The sequence below is a fragment of the Nyctibius grandis genome, chromosome 8, assembly GCF_013368605.1.
Source record: "Nyctibius grandis isolate bNycGra1 chromosome 8, bNycGra1.pri, whole genome shotgun sequence".
Classification (NCBI taxonomy): domain Eukaryota; kingdom Metazoa; phylum Chordata; class Aves; order Nyctibiiformes; family Nyctibiidae; genus Nyctibius; species Nyctibius grandis.
This window is the reverse complement of record NC_090665.1, coordinates 25,195,284-25,217,948: the sequence shown is the minus strand read 5'-3', so window position 1 is coordinate 25,217,948 and position 22,665 is coordinate 25,195,284. Positions and strand designations below refer to the sequence as shown.

General features: G+C 40.9%; 1 protein-coding gene across 1 annotated transcript in view; it reads right to left on the bottom strand.

Annotated features, from left to right (window-relative positions):
• Positions 1 to 22,665, bottom strand: part of PTPRC (protein tyrosine phosphatase receptor type C) — a 71,357-nt gene that overhangs the window by 27,258 nt on the left and 21,434 nt on the right. The window contains exons 3-9 of the mRNA XM_068406615.1: positions 5,589 to 5,669; positions 4,653 to 4,748; positions 4,262 to 4,288; positions 3,686 to 3,823; positions 2,818 to 2,904; positions 1,421 to 1,453; positions 397 to 615 (exon numbers count right to left, since the gene is read on the bottom strand). Coding sequence (XP_068262716.1) covers positions 397 to 615; positions 1,421 to 1,453; positions 2,818 to 2,904; positions 3,686 to 3,823; positions 4,262 to 4,288; positions 4,653 to 4,748; positions 5,589 to 5,669 — 681 coding nt within the window. The remainder of the gene's footprint in view (positions 1 to 396; positions 616 to 1,420; positions 1,454 to 2,817; positions 2,905 to 3,685; positions 3,824 to 4,261; positions 4,289 to 4,652; positions 4,749 to 5,588; positions 5,670 to 22,665) is intronic.

Genomic DNA, 22,665 nt, shown 5'->3' with positions numbered 1-22,665 from the left:
AAATGATAAATGAAACTTTTAATCCAAGAATCTCTTGAGTGAACAAAACATCCAGCATAAATTGCACCTTTCAAGTGCTGGCTGGTCTTGCTACTGCTAACCATGGTGCACATGGCCAACATAGTTGAAGTTCCCTTTTTTCCTTTACAATGAGCAAATCACATTTTTTTACATCCTACTTTAAGAAAATACTGTGAGGTTTTAAGGTGCAACTTCAAAATGCAAAATATCTTGCAAACCAAGCACAAAGTATTAAAACCTTCTGTCTGATTATCTGAAAAGAGATAACAGACTAAGAAATCCAGGAAAGCTGAATTACTGCAAGTCAAAAACAAACAAAGAAACAAACAAAAAACAAAACCCCCCAAACAACTGTTAAAACCCTTCTATACCTACCAGGCGGAATAGTAAGATATGTGTCTGCACAATCTTTAACTTTAACTGTGTATCTCATGCATCTCTCAAGTTTTATTGTATAGGTCCCGGAATTCACAGTTAAGTTCTTTTCAGTCCCCATAATAACATATTCTCTGTTTTTTCTGAGATTTTTCAGTGTAACTTCAGCCATGTTATTCTCATCTTTTACACTTCGTATGCTGTGGTCAATATCATCATCTGAAAGAAAAAGATAAAACAGCAAACAATGATTTTATGACAATTTTTAAGAACCATTAAATGTTTTACGGCACCCCCAGCACCATATGTGTTTTAAGAATCAGAAAATACAGAAAAATTAGCTGCTCCTTACTCTTTATTTTTACTTCTTATTTATCTTTTACTTTAAAAAACTGTTTAGTCAAAACAGAAAATTTCCTTAGGAAAATATTCTTTTAAATAATTCTCTAGTTATGAAAACTGAAGAATTAAAAAGATGAACATTCCAGAAACAGATTTGCTTTAATTTAAGATGTCAGTTCAAAGTGAAATACTTTGTTTTGACACACTGAATTATTTGTTCAAACAGAAATTTTGAATTTTCTTATTCAAAGCATTTCATAACCATCTAGTAAATAATGGCTCTAGTCTGTTCCTGAAAATTAGAAAGGAGAGGTCTCTAATTTTGAAGAGAGATGAACTAATGTCCAAACTTTAGTTTTACTTTAGCTATGAGCTGCAGTTTGCAGCATGTGATTATCAGCATGATGGGGAAAAATTAGAGAGGGCTAATGGAATGAAGGCAGATCTTTTCTGCAGCCCTCATGTCAACAGCCCAGCGCAGGGCAATTTAACAGACCTGTAAATGGAGATGAGAAGACCGGAAACATTAATAACTTTAATCTTACTCTTCCAGAATTGGAAGAGAGTTAATAAAATAAACCTGAGATGCTAACTGATCAGTTTTACTGATCAGTTTTCTGTATTTGAGTTTACAGATTTGGTTAAATTTCAGGACTCAGAAAATAAGGGGTTTGGTTCTTACCACAAGGTTCTTCAGTTGTCACTATGGGAGCTTCTATAAGAAAAGAAAAGAAAATGAAGGTGAAGCTCAGCAGGTTTGGGGTTTTTTTTCACAGAGCATTGGAGGAAGGTGATCGGTACTGCCCAAAACTCTTCATTCAATACATTCAATACAAGTAATTGTATTTAGCACTCCACTCACATTTGAAAAAGTGAAGAAAAAATCAGCTACATATAACCCCATTTTTTAACTAGTTATTTTAGGGATCATGTGTCTTTCATCATTTTCCAATGACACCACTGACTACAAATCAAACTAGTTATTAATAACATTTCTGCATACAGAGTTACACAAGAATATTCCAAAATCACACATTCTCATAGCGGTATGACAAGCTACAGCAGTTTCCCAGGATACTTATGCTGTGGAATGGTTAACTGAACAGTATCCAATGTCACTAAAGAAACAAAATTTACCTACTTTTTGCAGAGCTACTCTCACCTTTGGAAAGAGATTTATGCAACAGTACAGATAATTTTACAACTATGTTTACACTGAAATACCCAAAAGAAATTACGAGCTGGTATTTAGAAAACCTGTACGGAAGCTTGAGCAAAGAACTTCATCCTGAAAACAATTACTTAAAATATACTAAGGTATAAGTATTACCAAAAGAGACTGATATCTGATTTATTTTGTAGAAGATAGGCCCTAGATTTGCATCCCTCCAGGATGCGAGTCACCTGGCTCAGTAGTGCCCCTAACAAGAGGGTAAACAGAGAGGGTCCAGTGGAGAGTTACCAAGATGGTTAGGGGCAGAAGACCAACAACTAAAAGCTAAGCTCAGACTGTCAAAGAGCTGACAGCAGCCTACAGCTACTTGAAGGGCAGTTTACAAAGATGGTAAGAGTCCAACTCCTGGATGTACTTTGCTCAAGCACACACATATATTTTCTGAACCTGAGTAATTCCTTACAACTCAATTGCAATAATAACTTGTGTAAGTGCTTGAATATTAGATCCCAAGAAAATGTCAATGCTGAGCGAAAACAAAAGGGAAGCCACTGGAAAACAGAGAAGCACACAGATCTGTGGATGTATTCTCTGCTGCTTGGGCAATTTTCTGTGAATATCTGAGTACTGACACGGTAATTGACAGATTTACTCTCCTACTATGCTACTGTGTGGAAATAATTTATATTTTTCACTTGCTTGACAAGTAGCAAATCTGGTACCTTTAATATTACTCAGAAACTGTTAATAAGATTCCTAAAAAACCCCTGAAGGTTAATGAAGTTGTATGCCTATTCTCTATGCTTAAGTTTGATAAAAGAAATTCAAAACAAATTCCCTCAATTCTAATAGAATGTCTGTGATTGCAGGATCATAATTGCAATAACTGTGTGCAAGTTTGTCACCTATTGTGTGAGTGGGGATGATCCCAGTGTTTGCTGGCATGCTGACTGGTGAGATGGTGCTGTGCAAGGATGTTGAATTGTAATCATCTGTAAGGAAATAAACAACATATCAGCATTAAAAAGTAAAAATTCATTATTACATATGGCTATATCATCAGAAATGCCTTATACTACAGGCCTTCTCTTCTTTTTTTTTTTATTCCAGGATTTTTGTAATTTAGAGAAGAGTGCTGAAAGAAAAATCATGTTAATATATCCAATAAAACAGAAAATGAGTCTTTAAATAGAAAGCAATCTTTCAGGAATACACCACTTACTAACGAATTTTGCAATGTACAAGGACAAGGGTTTTTTGTCATTTAGGCATAATCCAGGATGGAGTCAACATAAAAATGGCGTTAATAATTGTGAACTGGGAAAAACTAAAACATTTTGCTATGTTCTTATAGTAAAACACGATTATGAATAGTGCTTGTGCTCTTTCAGAAACAAGCACTACAGTAGTGTTCCTTTGCTAGATTACATAACTTGCTCACTATATTACTTACTATATTCTCAGTATTTTTCTCCCTGCTTATAAACCACTGACAGGTTCCTACATTCTCTTTACGTCCATTCCTATTGCTCTTGCTTTGGCAACAGCCTCATTCACAACAGCTGGCATTTTGATACTACTGTGATGACTACAAAGTATCAAAGTATATCAGATCCTGGAAATAATTCTGGTGTTGCCACTACAACAAATTGCAAATTACCTTTTCTATTTGATGAACCATAAGCTGGGAAAAGGCTACCCTGAGGCTGAATTACTTAGTTTTCCCCTACAGTTCAGAGAGCAGTGAGTGGCATCTAAAGGAACACAGCAAACCTGATGAAGCATTCTTGAAGGCAATGGGAGTGCGTGTGGTGAGGGCAGCAGTGCTGCTGCGTGGTGGGTTGCTGAATCCCATGGCAGGGGTGGAGCCTGCATGCGTGGAGAGGTATGTGCTGTCTGCAGGAAAGACGCCTGTGGTGAGAGGTACAGCAGTTTCATTAATGCTTCGGAGGGAGGGTCAAGGAGGGACACAAAGCTGCACACAACACAGCACTGCTGTGCTGGAGCACTCTCGTACTGAGGCACTGTGAATTTGTTAGTAAGCAAAGGCACACCGAACGCTCAAGGTGTTAGGGGGTCCAACAGGTGCCAGCTGAACATCCAGTAAGTATAATCCTTTTTGGTGCTGACTGCACCTCTTTCATGCTAAAAGCTGTGTTTTAAAATATACTCAGATTCATGACTCAAAATCAGACTTGTCTGATATTCTTGCCTCTTAAGACAGTGTATTTCACTGGGCTCAATGAAAAGGCAGTACACACTCTGCGAGATAACTGCACAGGAAAAGGAAAGAAGAAATTATCATAAAACATCAATGCAGTTCTGTCATGTAAATTAAAAGTTTCTTACCAGGTGTAGTCGTTGCTGACTCAACTCCTAAAAAAAAAAAAAAAGAGAGAGAGAAAGTGTAAATTAAACTTCCAAGGAACTAAACACAATCATATGCCAAAAATATAAAAAGAAACATTCCTTCCTCCCAACTATCAGCTGAGCTTTCCCCAGGGAATCACACATTCTTAAGTAATATTAAGTGGCACGTAGCAACAACCAGACCCCCAAAATATCAAGCATATGATACGTGGACTGATATTGTCCACATTAAAAATCACTTTTCCTTGTGCCAGGAGTCTGTGCTGTGCAGCCTGAGGGGTGGAGACAGCATCAGGAAGGCTGTGGTGGATGCCAGTTCAGCTGAAACAGGAGAAGAGCAGCAACGCCGCGGTCCCAAATTCACCATTACCTTCAGTGGTGCCTGGAGGTGAGAGTGATGTGGAGCGTGCAGGTGGAGGTGACACAGGGGAGGGAGAGCTGGCATTTGCCAGATTTTCATCTCCTGCTGCACAGTGGGGAAAAAATATCATCAGGTGAGCAATGCATGTAAGTGAGAAGCTCATTGCAAGCAGAAAGGCTGCCAGCTGCTCTCTGAATTATCTTTCTCCCTCCAGCACTAGCGGAAAAAAATCATGTTTACATTGCTCTGCAGTTCCTGCACAGGCTGTGCAACACATCTGCTTGGATTTATTACAAGAACATGGTTTGCGACTAGTTCTGCAAGACCACTAATTCCAAATTCCCACCAACATATCTGGGCTGCACTTGTGGTGAAGAGAGTTTATCACCCTTTGGCAAGGTGTGGGGGATGCACTGATTTCAGGTGTTTGAAAACACCAGCTGAAGGGGGTGAATTAATGTGCAGCTTGGAAAAAGCCCAGACTGATTGGGGTGGTTTTGTTTCACATTGTTGACCCAGGAAGGACCCTCTTCCCACAATCATCGGATACTGCTGTGGTGCCCAAGGAGTTCTGCATGAATTGCAGGAAAGTGCCACTGTGGCAGCTCAGCATGAAACTCTCATCTGAGAGCTCAAGGGGAAGGGGTGTCCATAAGGAAAACATGAACTCATAACTACAGCATGTTATAGCTTGAGTTCTAATCACTTTCTTTGAAAAGTGTGTTTCAAATCCCCACCTTTGATTTAATTAAAATAAAAAACCAAAATATGTCCTCATCACACTAACAATTTTTGCTGTAATATAATTGACCTCAGACAACATGAACCACCAGACTGCTTTAACAGTGATCAGTTAACCAATGTATGATGGAAGTAGATGCCAGTTCAGCTAAAACAGGAGCAGCAATGCCATGGTCCCAAATTCACTGTTACCTTCAGTGGTGCCTGGAGGTGAGAGTGATGTGGAGCGTGCAGGTGGAGGTGACACAGGGGAGGGAGAGCTGGCATTTGCCAGATTTTCATCTCCTGTTGCACAGTGGGGAAAAGATACCAGGTGAGCAATGCATGTAAGTGAGAAGATCATCTATAGCAGACAAAGGCCAATGGTTTGTAAGGCTTTCTCTGAACCATGTTTCTCAGGACAGATTTGACTAGGGGATACTTAAATCTTTTCAGGTTTAACAATGTATTTTGCAATACCAAAAGCTAAAACCCTCAAAATCTTTTGCATCATCACACAGCAGTGTATATAACCACAAGAAATATCAACAAACAGATGGTGACTTTTCGCTGAACGAAGAATGACTTTATTGTTAAGAAGAGAGACCAACACTAATTCTGTTGTCAACAAAAATCCTACCTGTCTATAATCCTCACTATACGAGAGCTGGAAAGCCAAGCCTCAGCATTCCTGAAATCCGTTTACTTTCCCTAATATTAATTTCTAAATGGCAGCACACTTCCTGGACCATCCTGCTGATATTTAAGAATGTCTCCAAATAACTCTTATCTCCAGGTTATAAATTACCTCCTGACTTGAGCTGGGAGCTATGATCTTTTCACACTTATAAAAACAAGCTTCACTTTTACACTCTGCTTTGAAATCCTGATCCAAAATATTTTGTAGTTGTGTAATGTAAAATTTCTGTTCCGAGAGAGACAAAAATAATGGCAATGGCTGGAACTGTGAGTTTGTTCTCATCACTATGCCTTTTACTCATTTTGAGGACTAGAAGCTTCCACTTTGACATAAGAATCCTGAAAGCCATCCCAAAAGCATGCCTGTTCCAAGACGTCTCTAACACGGCCTGCTATACTTTCAGCAAGGAACAAACTTTTACTTGTTCACACATTCCTTGCTGTGACCATCCACAAAGTTTCACCCGCCCGTTTGGCTCCTCCTTTCTCTCCCTTTTCTACCAGGTTCTTTCCCACTATGTTTCCTTCCTGGATTTTTTTTTTTTTTTGGCGTGTGTGTTTTTCAGATAGTACTTCACTGTTCATAATTTCTCTGTTACTTCAGCTTCCCTACATGTTACTTCACAACTGTTATAGCTTTACTCTTCTGAAAATAAACTCCTTCAACCTTTAAAACAAAAAAACAGGTTTATACAAAAAACTGCATTACTTATGAAGGACACATGTTCTGTTGTCCTGTTCACGTCCCAGCATCCAAACCATGTCTCTCATGTCTGACACAGAAGCTCAATACAGGCAGATCTCCCGGGACTCCAAAGATTTTCTCCTTATCGAACTGACAAGCAGCAGCACACGTGTTGGCTGCTCAGTAGCCACCATGGATTCTGCACCCCACATGGACAATACAGAAGACTGACAACAGCCATTAAAAAACCCACGACCAGTGACAACAAAGTCACCTGGGGAGCGTGAGCAATTTCTTTATGCTTAGAACTGTCACAAAATGTGTATAAGCCATGATATAAAAATGAATGTAAACAAAAGCTAAAATCTTGTATGTACTTTTATAGTGAGCAGTTGAATTTGTTGTGGACTGTACATTATTCAATATCTCTTCCTACAAATTAAAATTCAGAAAAAGCCAGTAGTCTGATATTTTAAAGGAAAAGTATCAACAGAAGTCAAATAAAGCTCAGCTAAAAATAATAATACAGAGCTAGCTACTTCATTCTTCATTTATAGAAGTGGAGAGGGGTGTTGCCTAAAATCTGGTCCACGAGACGAGGATATGGGCCTGCTGACAGTTTGTCTGAAATTCCATGAAACTGTCAAAATAAAATTGCTCTTAGTTGTAAGAATATAATCTGTAACAAATGTAGCAGGCTGATAACAGACTGAGTAACACGGGTTTGGAAGCCACTATATTAACAGCTCTAGTATGTTAACTCATTTATCTCTATATATCTCCACTGAAACACAGGACTGTATATACTTTTTAGAGCTACAGAATGTTAGCAGATGAAGCTTCCTAACTGGAGAGATGTTACAGATAAGAAACAAAAATATGGATGATCTTTTGAACTATCAGTGTATCTTCAGCATCTGAAATCTCCGGTAAGGACTGGAACATTTATTAACAGCAACTATATAATCCAACTGTACACATTAAACTGCCAAGGAACCTTGTAAAAGCTAACACGTATATTCATTCATATTTTCCATGAGCAATTCATTTTCAATGTATCTTCATGTTTTTTAAACTCAGTGTCTGAAACCTAGCAATTGGTCACTCTAAATTCCATAATACAACTTATCAGCTGAAGAATCAATTATTCTCCCTCCTTCCCAAATCTTACTTCAGTTCAGTACATTAAATGTACCTCAAGCCCAAAATTAAATTTCCATGAGAATTTACACAGATCAACTTTCACTTAAATAATTGTTTCCAGGAAAAGAATAAAATTAGTTGCACAAAAAGTCCTAAATGAAACTCTGCTCAGAGATTAGTGAAACATTTAGAAATACTTTTCAAACTATTTACTGATCTCTAATGCAAACATGATGGAGGCAAAAATATATACTTCAAGATTCCCTCTTCCACGTGAAGTAATATGAGCAAAAGAGGGCTCGTAAGGTTGTCACAGTGTTGTGTTTCTCTTTGCCTCATTCACTTCCTTAAGATTGCTGTGAAAGTCATTTTCCTCATCCTCACCTTTGTAAAGTAAGGAATAATGTTACTGAGTTTAAACATAGCATGAGGTTTATTTGCTCACTAGTCACAGTGACAGATGCTAAATGTTACCACAATCATAGAACTCGAGGCCTGAAAGTGACCACAAGAGATTCGTCTAGTCCAACTGCCCTGCTCAGGCCAGTGTCAACTAGAGCAGATCATTCCTTAAAACAGTTTGCAAAATAATAGTCCTAGGTTGCCCTTTTCCCCCCTCCAAATAAACACTAGCATTTTAACATAATTTCATGGCAGTTTTATGTCCTTCTAAGCATTTTAAAGGTCTCCTGCTCTTCTATGATTCTATTCTATGATTTTTTATAGCAATGGAATAGGATGCAGTTGAAAAGAATTCAATAGGTGGCACCAGAACACTAAAAAAACTCCTTTCAAACAGCAAACCAGATACATTTCCCCATATAAACTTATTGAGAGATACTAGGTAAACTGAGTGAAAATAAAGAAAGATCCCAACAAACCAGACTGTGTTACTCCAATATGAACAGGCATATTGCTACAATTAATTTATTTTTCCCAAAATGTCCCACAGCAAATATATCTGAGCTAACCTTGGGTTAGCAAAGTTAACCTCAAGTCACAGCTGTTTGCTCATGTTTATATTCTAAAACACCATCTCTGGAGATCTTGAAGGCTGAAAACTAGGAATATCTTTAAAAATTTAATAAGGATGTCCAAGCCCCAAATAAACATGCTGTGTGGGTATGAAAGGCTTGATGATCACCAAACTAAGCAGCTGGTCTGGGTTTAAACAGGAACTATCCCAAACCTTTTCTCAAATCTTAAACTGGCATTCAGCCATAAGATGTTTTTTAAGCTAATACGTGTAGGATAGGCTCAGACAACCCAATAGTGTAATTAAAGTATATAGAAAGTTCCTACTACTGAGGAACTTCTCTAAGTTTCCTTTTCCCTTCTCTTGATTTGGCTACCGGTTGGTTCTTGCTGACTTACCTGAAAGATTTGCAACCCATCAGTAATGTTTGAGCCTGGCCTTAGCTGGGTGCTCTGCAAAATGATACAACCAGCACATCCCACAGGCAGGTGGGAGCTTGGCTACTCGCTTTCATTCCCTTTCCACTCTGGCTACCAGTCGGCAGACAGAGTGCAGCTGCTGCTTGAAAGAAAAGTTTTAGATGGGATGACAGGCTGTCAAGGAAGTACACCTAAAACAGATGAGCTGACCACCCTTTCTCCTGAAAGCTCAAAGACATAGAGGCCTTGGGAGTGAAACATGGGACTACTGTATTTTGAAGAAACCTTTCAATGTTCAACAAGGAGAGGAAATAGAAAAACTGTGAAAGAAATCAGGCCACAAAAAAAAAAGTCAAACACTTCAAACCCCAAGGACCAACTGCATGAGGTTCAACAAGAACAAGTGCCGGGTCTTACACTTCGGCCACAACAACCCCATGCAACGCTACAGGCTGGGGGAAGAGTGGTTAGAAAGCGGCCCGGTGGAAAGAGACCTGGGGGTGCTGATCGACAGCCGGCTAAACATGAGCCAGCAGTGTGCCCAGGTGGCCAACAAGGCCAATGGCATCCTGGCCTCTATTAGGAATAGTGTAGCCAGCCGGTCTAGGGAAGTGATCGTCCCTCTCTACTCGGCACTGGTGAGGCCGCATCTTCAGTACTGTGTCCAGTTCTGGGCCCCGCACTTCAAGAAAGATGTTGAGGTGTTGGAGCGAGTCCAGAGGAGGGCGACCAAGCTGGTGAAGGGTCTGGAGGGTCTGACCTACGAGGAACGGCTGAGGGAGCTGGGGTTGTTTAGCCTGGAGAAGAGGAGGCTCTGAGGTGACCTTATTGCAGTCTACAACTACCTGAAGGGAGGTTGTAGTGAAGTGGGAGTTGGCCTCTTCTCCTGGGCAACTAGCGATAGGACAAGAGGACACAGCCACAAGCTTCGCCAGGGGAGGTTCAGGTTGGACATCAGGAAGAATTTCTTTTCAGAAAGGGTTATTAGACATTGGAATGGGCTGCCCAGGGAGGTGGTGGAGTCCCCATCTCTGGATGTGTTTAAGAAAAGACTGGACATGGCACTTAGTGCCATGGTCTAGTTGACAGGGTGGTGTAAGGGCAACGGTTGGACTCGATGATCCCTGAGGTCTCTTCCAACCTGATTGATTCTGTGATTCTGTGTGATTCTGTGACAGCAGGCTGTACGGGTCACATTAGGAGGTATAGGAGCTGCTATATCGCTGCTGTAGTAGTGACTCTGCACTTGCTACAGTGAACTGTAGTCGCACCCCTGTAAGAAGTTACGGCTCACTGCTGTCCTATCAGGAAAGACAGAATAAAGTGAAAACGCTTTCTACTTGGCAGGACCAAGTGACTCAACAGAAGACAACTCAGACCTAGGATATGTTAAAAGACACTGTGTTCCAAGTCAGTTCCAAGTAGCTCAGGCAGTCCCCTCTGAGCAGAGGAATGCTGTAGTATTGCATTCCTTGAGGCACACAGCATAGAGAAATGTGGAAAGGGGGGATCCCTTTCTGCTAACAGTGCATTTGGTGTTTTATCTAGCATGGTACCCATAACCAGCTGGCTCTTCACAGCCAGCTGCACTCCACGTGTCTTTGCAGACCTAGTGGAAGGGGCAGAGGAAGTAATCCTTCCCTCTCAGCCTCATGTCGGCAAAAACCATTGGCAGGACGGTTTTTCCTGCCAGGCAAAAATGCTTAAGTGATTCTGGCAGAGCTGCTGCACTTTTCCCAGGATCTCTCCGCCCTTCGGCACTTATTGGACAGCACCCAGCAACCCCCACCAAGCAGCACTTCACACCGAAAGCGGGAAAAAGCACTAGTGTAAAGTCCAGATTCTTGTCTTCCCTCTTTTTGCAGCTGAAGGCAGCTGCTTCAGCAGGGTCAGAGGCTCTTCGGCATCTGCACAGAAAGCAACAGGATGGTGGTCTACTTGTTCAGATGAGGTAAAGTTCTTTGGGGAGGGGGTCTTCTAGCAAAGCGAGCAACAGACGATTAGTCAGGCCTCCACTGCAAGCCAATACTAAATTGGCAAAAAAAAGAACAGTTCCTGGTGGGAAGGTTGAAGGGTGAGTAAGGCAAGGAGCCTTTCAAAATGCTGCCAGCCGCCCTTCTTTGATTTATTTTTAAACTTCAAGTGGGATAGGATTTAATTCACACCTACTTTAAGGCCTCCCTTGGCTGTCTGCCAGCAGAACGAGCTAAAGGGACCTTAAAGTAAATGAGCATCAGGGCCAGAGATGTTACTTAGCTTCTTTTGCTGCAGAACATGAAATAAAGGGATTCATTGCTACTTTATAAATAGATCTGGGCAGACTTATGAATAGGCTAGCAAACACTTAAACATCTGAGTAATTCTATACCACAGAGGACCACCTCAAATTTTATAGGTAGGATCATGTGTGCTGAAGTGCTTTCATATCCACAGACTGCAGAATTACACTTTATTTTTATCACTATACTCTGGGGAAAACAAAAAAACTGTTCCCAGTTTTCTGGACAAGACTGCTGGTTTTTGACAATTGATTAAAAGAATGGCCATACAGAGTTCCATTAAAAAACATGTGAAAATTTTGCATGCTCTGAGTCAAAAACCAAATTACTCATTTGAGTTTAACATGTAGAAACTTCTCAGGTAACTGGGACATTTCAGAGGGTTCTAAAAAAAATGCCTATGTTTCTGGTCATTGAAGATGCAGCCACAAAATCACCAAATCTAATCTAATAAATCACATAATCTAATTGATAAAAATCTTCATAGCCCTATAGCAATCATAGGAATGTTATACATTCACTGTAGCTGAGAATTAAAACTAAATAATAGAATTTCTATTCCCACAGGCATTATTTACAATATTTATTTTCACCAGAAATTAGGGATAAAAAGTTGAAACTGTAGATTTTAATTTAAAAGAAATTCTAAAATGTTTTGCTCGAGAAATGCCAATTGTTTCCTTTCTACATTAGGGTGTAACATTCATTCTGACTCTCCAAGACGATAATCAAAATCGTTTCCTTTGAATTCACAGAATCACAGAATCACAGAATCAACCAGGTTGGAAGAGACCTCATGGATCATCGAGTCCAACCGTTGCCCCTACACCACCTGTCAACTAGACCTCAAAAATATTTCCTTTTATACCAGTTCACTAAAAATTGCCCCCTAAATCGCTCCTTAACACACTGCAATCGTCACCTAAGACCCTGATCCTGTCACTCTTTCCTACCACCTTTAATCTTTGGGTTAAGTATATAGCTGGGGAGCCTAAGGCTTTTACACTTACCAGTGCTCAGACCTGAATTGCACTGTGGAAGGGCCACAGTCCTTCCCGCAAACCACACCTCAGGAGTAAGTGCATGCCTACATTACAGCTAAATATGGTAGGATGTGGTATTATTTTTTTAATGAAAAATTGACCTTTGAAATTAGTGCATGTTCTTGGTTCCCAAATCTATGACTGCCTCCTTGCTGTCCAGCTTCCAGGATGGGAGTTGTCTCTCTTCCTGTCTCAATTTCAGTCAATTATAAGCGTGATGCAGCATTTACTGCTTGGAGAGGCGAAAAAAATTCAAATTAACCAGCAATCAGTACATGGGGTGCCAGACAGAAAAACAAGAGATGGAATTAGAAGAATTTATAGCTGGCAGATAGCAGGAGGAACACAATGTTGCAGGCTCAGGAAAGAGGAGGAAGTACAAACATCAAAGTTTGTCAACATTCATCTGCTAAAATAAATTAATACCAAGCATAATTTCTGCTAACATACAGAGCCTGGTGTTAAGGAAAGGATGAGAAGAAAAGTACAAGAAAAATACTGAAATAATATTTTTTTCCCAATTAACCTGAAATCAAATGAAATATTTCTGACCATTTAAAAAAAATGAATTTTCTGATTCTGATTATGCAAAATAAATTTAAGAATTGAATTTTTCCAGAGAAAAATAAAAACACAGAGAAAATCAGAAATTTCCCCTCAAGAAATACTAATTTCATGGAATTTGTTACCAATGATACCTAGAATTTCTCAAAACCGTAAACCTGAAGTAGAACAAAAACTAAAAGCAGCAATTCAAATACTTTTTGTCATGTACATGGTTCTTGCAAACTTAAAATAAATACACAGGAATATTGTGTATTTAACAAGCAGAAGGAAAGCTTTTCTATCAATTGCACTGCACTTTAAATGACATCCTCAGTCTTCATAGGACTTTAACTACAGTAACCCACTTGTACGACTACAGCTAACACCACCTTTGCTGCTCTGTGGTTTCTCTCATGCTGTTTACTTCTGTTTTTCTTCTACAGAACCCTACTCAAAAGGAAGAGGGTGCAGCATACTGTGGTTTAGAGCTTAAGTGCTTCCAAATGGTGAAACTGAGTTACCATAGCACCCACATGCTCAAGCAATCAGACCTATCTTAGTGCTAAACCACAACTTCTCTAGTGCAGTCATGAAATTTCCCTATTAAACTCCTTTTCACCAAATTTGCATTTGTAATTATTTTTAGCTGTACAGGTTCATTAATATGATACAGTGGGGGCTGGCAATCTCTGGGATACAGTCCAGGCTGCTTTACAGGGAATACTTGTCACCATGTGAATTGTCTGCAAGAGGGAAGAATATCAAACCCTGATATAACAGTTGCTTCAACTGTGAAACACTGGCTACTATCCATAGTCATTAAGAAACACCTATACATGAGGAATGGAAGATTGGCTGTGATATTGCTTGGCAATTTTGTGCTACATGCCAAACAAAAAACTTGTGTTAATGTTTGCTTTGCCTTTTGTATATTTTCAATATTTGTGCATGTATAAAGTCAAGAGCCTGATTCACACTGACACCGTGCTAAACTTTTCTGTTGTCAAGGGCCAGTCCCTAACCGTAGTTATGACTTTTCTAGCCCTGCTGTACCTTCCTTGCTTTTACTTTCCCACACCTACCATAAGCAGAAAGAAACACTTGCTCCATATTGCTCTGCTTAATAATACCGACAGGCTGGTTCTGGATTTGCTGAATGCATATTGTTCATGGCAAGTAGAAGGAGGAAAGAACATGCAACTATTACATTGTCCTCTCAATTCCTACTCCCAAGTTTTTGCAATAGCCGCCTCTGGGCAATCCCCACGTCCTGGGGAGTTACTGAGCACAGCTGAAGGCAGCTCAGTTCTCAAGAGTTTTGACCAGAAAAGGAGGCTGCAGCCAAGAACTGGTGAGAATGTGAGGTAGGAGCAAACTTCATCATCTCAGGCTACCTCATTGGACCATGGTTTATTTAAATATCTGACTTGCTTCTCTATCTACCTCTGAGTTCCTTTAAGATAAAAGCATTATCTGGTATTGTAGATCTCTTCCTGACTGCACGTTACTTTTTGTGTAATTTTGCCAGCAATAGAAAATGGGTCCTTTGCTCTGCAAAACAGAAACAACTTGAAAATATTTCTCTCAACTATCTTTAATCAGCTCAAATGTCAAATCATAAACAGTTTAGTACTGTATGAATAGCAGCATTTTAGCCACTGATAATATAAAGCCTGTTGAATTCGAAATATCTTCTGTTTGGTAGAGATCTATTAGCACTTTAAAGTCCTTGGATCAACAGCTCTCTACGTACTGGGAGCATTATGTCAGTGGGGACTCTAATCAGTGGTTTTCAAAAAGATGCAGCTGGTGATTTTTAAAAAGAAATTAATATTTCTTTCAAGAAATGACATCTGTCTATAAGCTTTTCCTTTTTGTAATAATATTTTTCTCTGATCCATTTCTATGTTAAAGACCCAAACAAAAAGTAGCTAACTGGCCTGGGGAAGCTGAGGGAGGAGTGCGGATGACAGAGATAAATAGCTGATATTCAGGTGCTCGGAACACCTATGTCTCCAACTGACATCACCTGGATTTGCAAATACTTAGCTTTCCTACAAAATAGGATCAAAGTGCAATCAAAAATGGAAAGAAAACACATAGGCCCTGAAAAGAGACCATAACATTTCCTTTAATCTTTTTCTTTTTGTAATCTTAGATTCATGTTGCATTCTGAGCCAGTAAAGAGTTTTAGATGGAAGTCTGACTTTCAAGGTGAGGTTGCTTCCTCTTAATTTTCATTTTATTTATAATGCAGAAATACCAGTATTCCTCAATCCCAACCATAACTGCTTGGTGCTGTGTTCTGTGGATGTTGCATAAGACAGCTCATGCCTGAAAAGGTTTCAGTCAGACAAGATGGAGAAAAGGAAAGGAACATTCCCAGTGTTACAAAGGGAATATTAAGATTACAAAACAAACCAACCAACCACGAAACTTGAAACAGGCATTCACAAATTCTTAGAAAAAGTCTATGCTACAAACAGGATCCCCAAACAACAATTTAGTGCTGTGTAAATTCACAAATCCATCCTTTTACTATCACAAACAGCTAGTCCCTAACAAACCACTTCTTTGTTTTTTATGCATCGCAGAATTTTTTTAATGAAAAGGGACATATAAAGGTGCCACAGGAGTGCCATGGCTTCACCTTGGCCAAGGGCTGAGGGCAGGGCAAGCAAGGCTGAGTGGTGGCAAACAGCCCCATGTCAGCGAGACCAGAGCATGATGAACCACAGAGCAACAACCCACCAAAGAGCAACACTCAATGCTGCTGCAGAGGTGCAGCAGGGTGCTCCTGGGGGCCACTCTGACAGCACCTCAGCAGTACGGGCTGGGGACAGAAACAGCCCAGAGCCCCACAAGCCTTTCCAAAGCTGCAGTCACAGAATACCTCTGGTTTAGTGACACAGGTAAATGCACAGGCCGTAGCTGCGCTGTTCCCACAGGACAGTTCTTCCCCTCCCCAAGGTGAAGCTCCCAGTAATTCAGTATTGCTGCAAAAATCACACATTTCAGATAGTGCCCTGAATACAAAATTTCTCACACTTGCCAGAAGACGCCAAGTGCTCGCAGGAGTGGTGATCTGAGGACTGCAGTGATGTTTGGCTGCTACTGAAACATTTCTGTTACAGAGCCCAAGGCTGGGGCTGGGGGGAGTCAGCTGCTGTCTTTGATGAGAACAGGTCCCAAGGTTCAGATGAGCATGCTGGAGTCAGAACAAGCATCTGACTTTATCTGCTCACAAGAATGAGATGACTGTTTAATTGAATTCTCTGATGATTGTGCAGTTCAGGCTTAAAGAAAACTAGCTGCTTTATTCCACAGCAGAGTAACGCACGGGCCATTGCTCTGAATCTCCAGTGGCTCAGCGCTGGGTTTTACTGGGCACTGTTACTCCACCTGCACAGCCCTAGCCTTTGAAGATCCTTAACTACAGCAGAAAGGCACAAATCAGAATAAAGATATGCACAAAAACTCCATTTTCCAGTGATCTTTCATTTGTATTTCTACAGCTTCTTGCTCTGAGCTTCACAGGATGCTCAGCAGTCCCTGTGCCCCATAAGCCACAAGTCCCAGACTCACATCTCCAAGCAGCAATGCTCTAAACTACCCTGCTAGTCTTAGTATCCCCCATGACCCAGATTTCTTCCAGCATTAAGAGAAGATCCTAACTGGCACTGGCTGATAGACATCTAGCTTCTGTTTCTTAAAAGTATAGAGAGTACAGAGGGAAAGAAAAAATCAGCCAGCTCAGTGGAGAACATTCTCATACCAACTCTGCCTGCTGGGCGGCTTCCTCGCCCTCCCAGGGGCTGCCAGCTGCAGCCAGCAAACTCTCTTTGTTTCAAGGGAGAGTGATTTTACTTGGGTTACTATCCATTTTTTTGTTCCCCTCTGGACATTCAGGCCAGAAATGATCAGAATTGAATATCATTCCTCAAACAGGCTACCGAATAACGTTTTTGTTGTTCATAAATATTGTGACAAAACTATTCACTGATCAACAGCTAAATCAACTGTATACTTCTTAGGGTACAATTTAAAACACAGTAAAATATACCCACAAATTGTTGATAGGAAGCATCATATAAGAGTCAGATTCTACCACCATTACTCATGCAAAAAACCATTTGAAAAGTAAATCATCCAGTGAAGCATATCAAATTCTTTTAGAAAAATGGACCATTAAAAATTATTTATATATATTTCCTATATAAACTAACATGGAATCATTCATTTTTATTGAAAAGCAAAAACTACTAGCATTTACATCAAAATTTCCTATATTTGACATATAACCTGAAATCCATCTGGTACTCAGCCAGCATGAGGAAAGTTGGGACAGTGACCAAGCCCTACCCAGGGATTCCACATTTTACTACTGTGTGAGTAGTCAGACATACCCTCCATTTCTGTGCCTCTGTAACATCCCCTGAAAAGTAGAGATAATGGCACTATCCTATTAAACTGGCATATTGCAATTAGAAATTCATTAAAAATTATCAAGTTTGCAGACAAGGGATCTGAAAGTGCTATAAAAAAAAAATATGCTCACACCCACCTGATTGCATAAACAGGAACAGTTATAGGGCTGCAAAGAGAGAAACTCTTAGAACTCAAGGCTCCCCAGAATGCCATGCACAAACATACAAAAGCCTCTTACTATCTCAAAAATCTGGATTGCAAACCTGGGCTCTGCCCCTTTAGGGAAGCTGAGCCAGCACTATTGAGGAGGGACCTGTACTTCATGTCATGCCAGAAGAAACGATGAACAGATTTCAGAAGAGAGCTGAGCACGCAACAACTCCTCCTGAATTCAATAAAAACTTTGAGTGAAAGTGGTTTCTCAGTCCCCCTTCCTTCTTTGTTTTTCTTTTGAAAAGCACACCATCAATTTTGGTGCCCAACTCTGGGCAGTTACCTGCATTTTAAGTGTGTCCTTTTTGTCTCTATTTGCCATTTCCATTATAATAAACATGAGATGTGAGCCCTGACTTTAACTAACAATCTGATAACCATAAGCAAAAAGAGGTGAAAACAGTTTGTCTGATTTTGCTTTAAATCCTGTGCTGACCATTCTTTTCTAAAAGACAGTGTATGCTGAACATTTCAGGAAATGAAAATAAAGGCTCAGAATGGAAGGGCTCCACTGTGCTCACCGGACTGTGGTGCCCCATATTCCAGCAAAGAATCTGAGAAATCTAAAGCTCATGTTCCTCAGGATTTGAACAAGACTAATTTCAGTATCGCTTTAAATAATCCAAGGCAAAAGGAACATAAACCGTCTATGCTTCCATTTTTTGTATGTGGCAAGCAATTTTCATTAGCATTTCATAAATATTTTCATTTTTTTTCCATTTTTTATTATATTTTTTTTATTTTAAAAATATTAAATGAGCAGTCTGGAAAAGAAAGATAAAATCAAAGATACTAGATAAAGATTCTAGACAAGAACTTATTTAGGAAAAGAATTTTATGGACCTTTCAAAGTATAGGGACTCAGGGAAAGCCCTCAGGCCAAAGCTAAGAGAACATCCAACTTCATGCTCCAGATAATTTTACATTCTTTATACAGGCACAGCAACACACAAGCCAGGAAATTCAGCAGACCTGTAAATATTTCTGGTGTCTAATAATATGACAGGTGTATATAGTGGCATTACACATCTTATGACAACAGCAAGAATAACTCCCACTTGGAAGTGGGAGGTCAGAAACTCGATTTGATCTGTAAAACAAGTATCAGTTTGTATACACACATAAACATGGATAGAGCAGTTTGAAAGTAGCATGTGTAATGTCTTCTGTGAGGACAGATGGAAAAGCTGAAGCAGAGAGACACGGTATGTGCAAATCACAGAATCACAGAATCACAGAATGTTAGGGATTGGAAGGGACCTCGAAAGATCATCTAGTCCAATCCCCCTGCCAGGGCAGGATTGCCTAGACCATATCACACAGGAACGCGTCCAGGCGGGTTTTGAATGTCTCCAGAGAAGGAGACTCCACAACCTCTCTGGGCAGCCTGTTCCAGTGTTCAGTCACCCTTACAGTAAAGAAGTTTTTCCTCAAATTTAAGTGGAACCTCCTGTGCTCCAGCTTGCACCCATTGCCCCTTGTCCTGTCAAGGGATGTCACTGAGAAGAGCCTGGCTCCGTCCTCTTGACACTTGCCCTTTACATATTTATAAACATTAATGAGGTCACCCCTCAGTCTCCTCTTCTCTAAGCTAAAGAGACCCAGCTCCCTCAGCCTCTCCTCATAAGGGAGATGTTCCACCCCCTTAATCATCTTCGTGGCTCTGCGCTGGACTCTCTCTAGCAGTTCCCTGTCCTTCTTGAACTGAGAGGCCCAGAACTGGACACAATACTCCAGATGCGGCCTCACCAGGGCAGAGTAGAGGGGGAGGAGAACCTCTCTCGACCTGCTGACCACACCCCTTCTAATACACCCCAGGATGCCATTGGCCTTCTTGGCCACAAGGGCACACTGCTGGCTCATGGTCATCCTGTTGTCCACTAGGACCCCCAGGTCCCTTTCCCCTACGCTGGTCTCCAACAGCTCTGTCCCCAACTTGTACTGGTACATGGGGTTGTTCTTGCCCATATGCAGGACTCTACACTTGCCCTTGTTATATTTCATTAAATTTCTCCCCGCCCAACTCTCCAGCCTGTCCAGGTCTCTCTGAATGGCTGCGCAGCCTTCCGGCATCTCAGCCACTCCTCCCAGTTTTGTGTCATCAGCGAACTTGCTGACAGCGCACTCTAATCCCTCATCCAAGTCATTAATGAATATATTGAATAGAACTGGTCCCAGAACCGACCCTTGCGGAACTCCGCTAGACACAGACCTCCAACTGGACTCTGTCCCGCTGACCACTACTCTCTGGCTTCTTTCCTTCAGCCAGTTCACAATCCACCTCACTACCCGATCATCCAGACCACACTTCCTCAGTTTAGCTGCGAGGATGCTGTGGGAGACAGTGTCAAACGCTTTACTGAAATCGAGATAGACCACATCCACAGCTTTACCATCATCTATCCACCGGGTAACATCCTCATAAAAGGCTATCAAGTTGGTTGAGCAAGACTTCCCGTTGGTGAAGCCATGTTGACTGCCCCTAATGATCCCCCTATCCTTGATGTGCCTAGAGACAGCACCAAGAACAAGTTGCTCCATCACCTTTCCGGGGATGGAGGTGAGGCTGACCGGTCTATAGTTACCCGGGTCCTCCTTCCTGCCCTTTTTGAAGACTGGAGTGACATTCGCTTTCCTCCAGTCCTCAGGCACCTCTCCTGTTGCCCATGACTTAGCAAAGATGATGGAGAGTGGCCTAGCAATGACTTCCGCCAGCTCCCTCAGCACCCGCGGATGCATCCCATCAGGGCCCATGGATTTATGGACATCCAGGTTGCTTAATTGGTCCCTGACCCAGCCCTCATCAACCAAGACAGATTCCTCCTCTATCCTGACTTCTTCTGAGGCCGCAGGGGTCCAGGGCTCCTCAGGACAGCTTCCAACAGTATAGACAGAGGCAAAGAAGGCATTCAGCAACTCCGCCTTCTTTTTATCAAAGTGATAAACTTTTACCCTTCTTTTTACCAAATGTGGGTAAGATTTTATTCTTTCAAGGTCTATACTTTAACAGCATTTGGTTTAAATGCTGATTAATTTATGACCATGTGACCTGGTAAAATTAACTGCTCTTTCACTTTTAACTAAGGGAATATATCAGAAATTTTTCAGTTGTGTAGATTGAGACACTCAGAGATATTATTTAGCACCTATACAGCATTTCATACATATGCCGCACAAATTTGACAATATGAACAAACCAGATAAGACAGAAAGTTCTGCTAGTGTTCAAGAAAGTACTTCTGCACACAAATTCATTGTTGCCTTCAGTAGGAATTAAGCCCATAGTTTGAATCAAGATAATGTTCTGAATCAGGACTGTTAGAGAGTTTGACATATAAGCATGTAACTGATCCCTAATATCACCCCAGCAACAAATACAAATAGGAAGTGGGGACTGACAGTGCTTAATTCAGCATTCAGCTCTGCTGGCTTCGGAAGGCACGTGAGCCTTTCTCTGCCTGCCACTCGGTGCATGTAGACCAGCTCCAGTGTGGAATCACCCGGCTTTCCATGGGCTGGTCTGCACCGACATGTATGCTGTTAGGAGTACTTGGATAAACAGAACTATGATCAAAACCCTGCACAATCTACAGCACCCACAGCCAAACTCTGTGTCAATTTGTCTGTTTTTATAATTTTTCATATTACAAACCAAAAATCTCAAGGCAGTTTCATTCATATTAAAATTATGAAAGACAATTTATAATGGTGCCCAACATTAGCAAGGCATTTGAGACCACTATACCCAAAGACTCAAACAGGCTGCAGCATTTCAGTTCGGATTTTCAAGATTACCCTCACATCCAAAAAACTTTGAAAAATCTATTAAAAAGTAAAATTCTAGCTTCTGGATTCCCACTTTGCTGCACAAGATTGTTTTGTAGGAAATTCCATGGTCAAGAATGCATGATGCTCTGCCCATTGTAACGTCTGCTGCAAAATCAACCAGTTGTGCATTGTTAACACAATGCGATGTCTGTCTTTCCTTTTGGAAATAAATTATGCTCTTTATGTACATTTACATAACCAAGACACAAAGAAATTAAGGACAGACCAACAGCACCTGCAGCGATGATGGTGTAAAGCAACCTGAAATAGTGTAGTGAAAGATAAGGCAGGAAACCAGCCTTCTTTAGCAGCCTTTTTAAGCAGCCTTCTTTAGTTTGACAGGGCCAAAGAAAACCTTTACAAAGACTAGTAAACTCCCAAGAAAATAAGGAACACAGTGATCAGAGAATGAAACTCCCTACCCAGGACATACTGTGTTTCTGTTAGGGGATGAGTAGTCTTCTAGGCCACAGCAGATGGTATGAAACACAACTGAATTAAAGGCTGTCAATTCATTTTGGCAGATGTCTGGAGCAGATAACTGCCCCAAAGAAATACAGTTCATCTGATAAATGGAAATGGAACTTTTACAAAAGCATTCTCCAAAGAATGCACGAAATGGCACTGAGGTCCCCAACATCTCCTACATGAGCTGACATCCCCCTGCTCAACTGCCCATCATGGGTGACCGGGAAACTGGCTGTAGCGGAGGAGCTGGGTCTGCAGAGGTGAGTTGCTGATGGCTGAGTGGGATGCCACTGCACTTGGTATCATGGGGAACTTCTCAAATTAGATCAGTTACAATCTATTTGACCATGGCTTTCTCCCTGTGAACAAGGGTTTACATTACATGAGGAATGTGGGCCTCTTGCCAGAGCATCTGCTCTCCAGCCAGGAGTGCAGGTGCTTTTACTTGTGCAAAGGTCCATAATGCTAAAATGGCTTAATGGCTAAGCGTGTTTTGTCTTTCAGTTTTAAGTTTTTGGCAATTGCTAATGAAAGTCATCTTTTACTGCATCAATGTTAATGAGCTTTGGCACTAC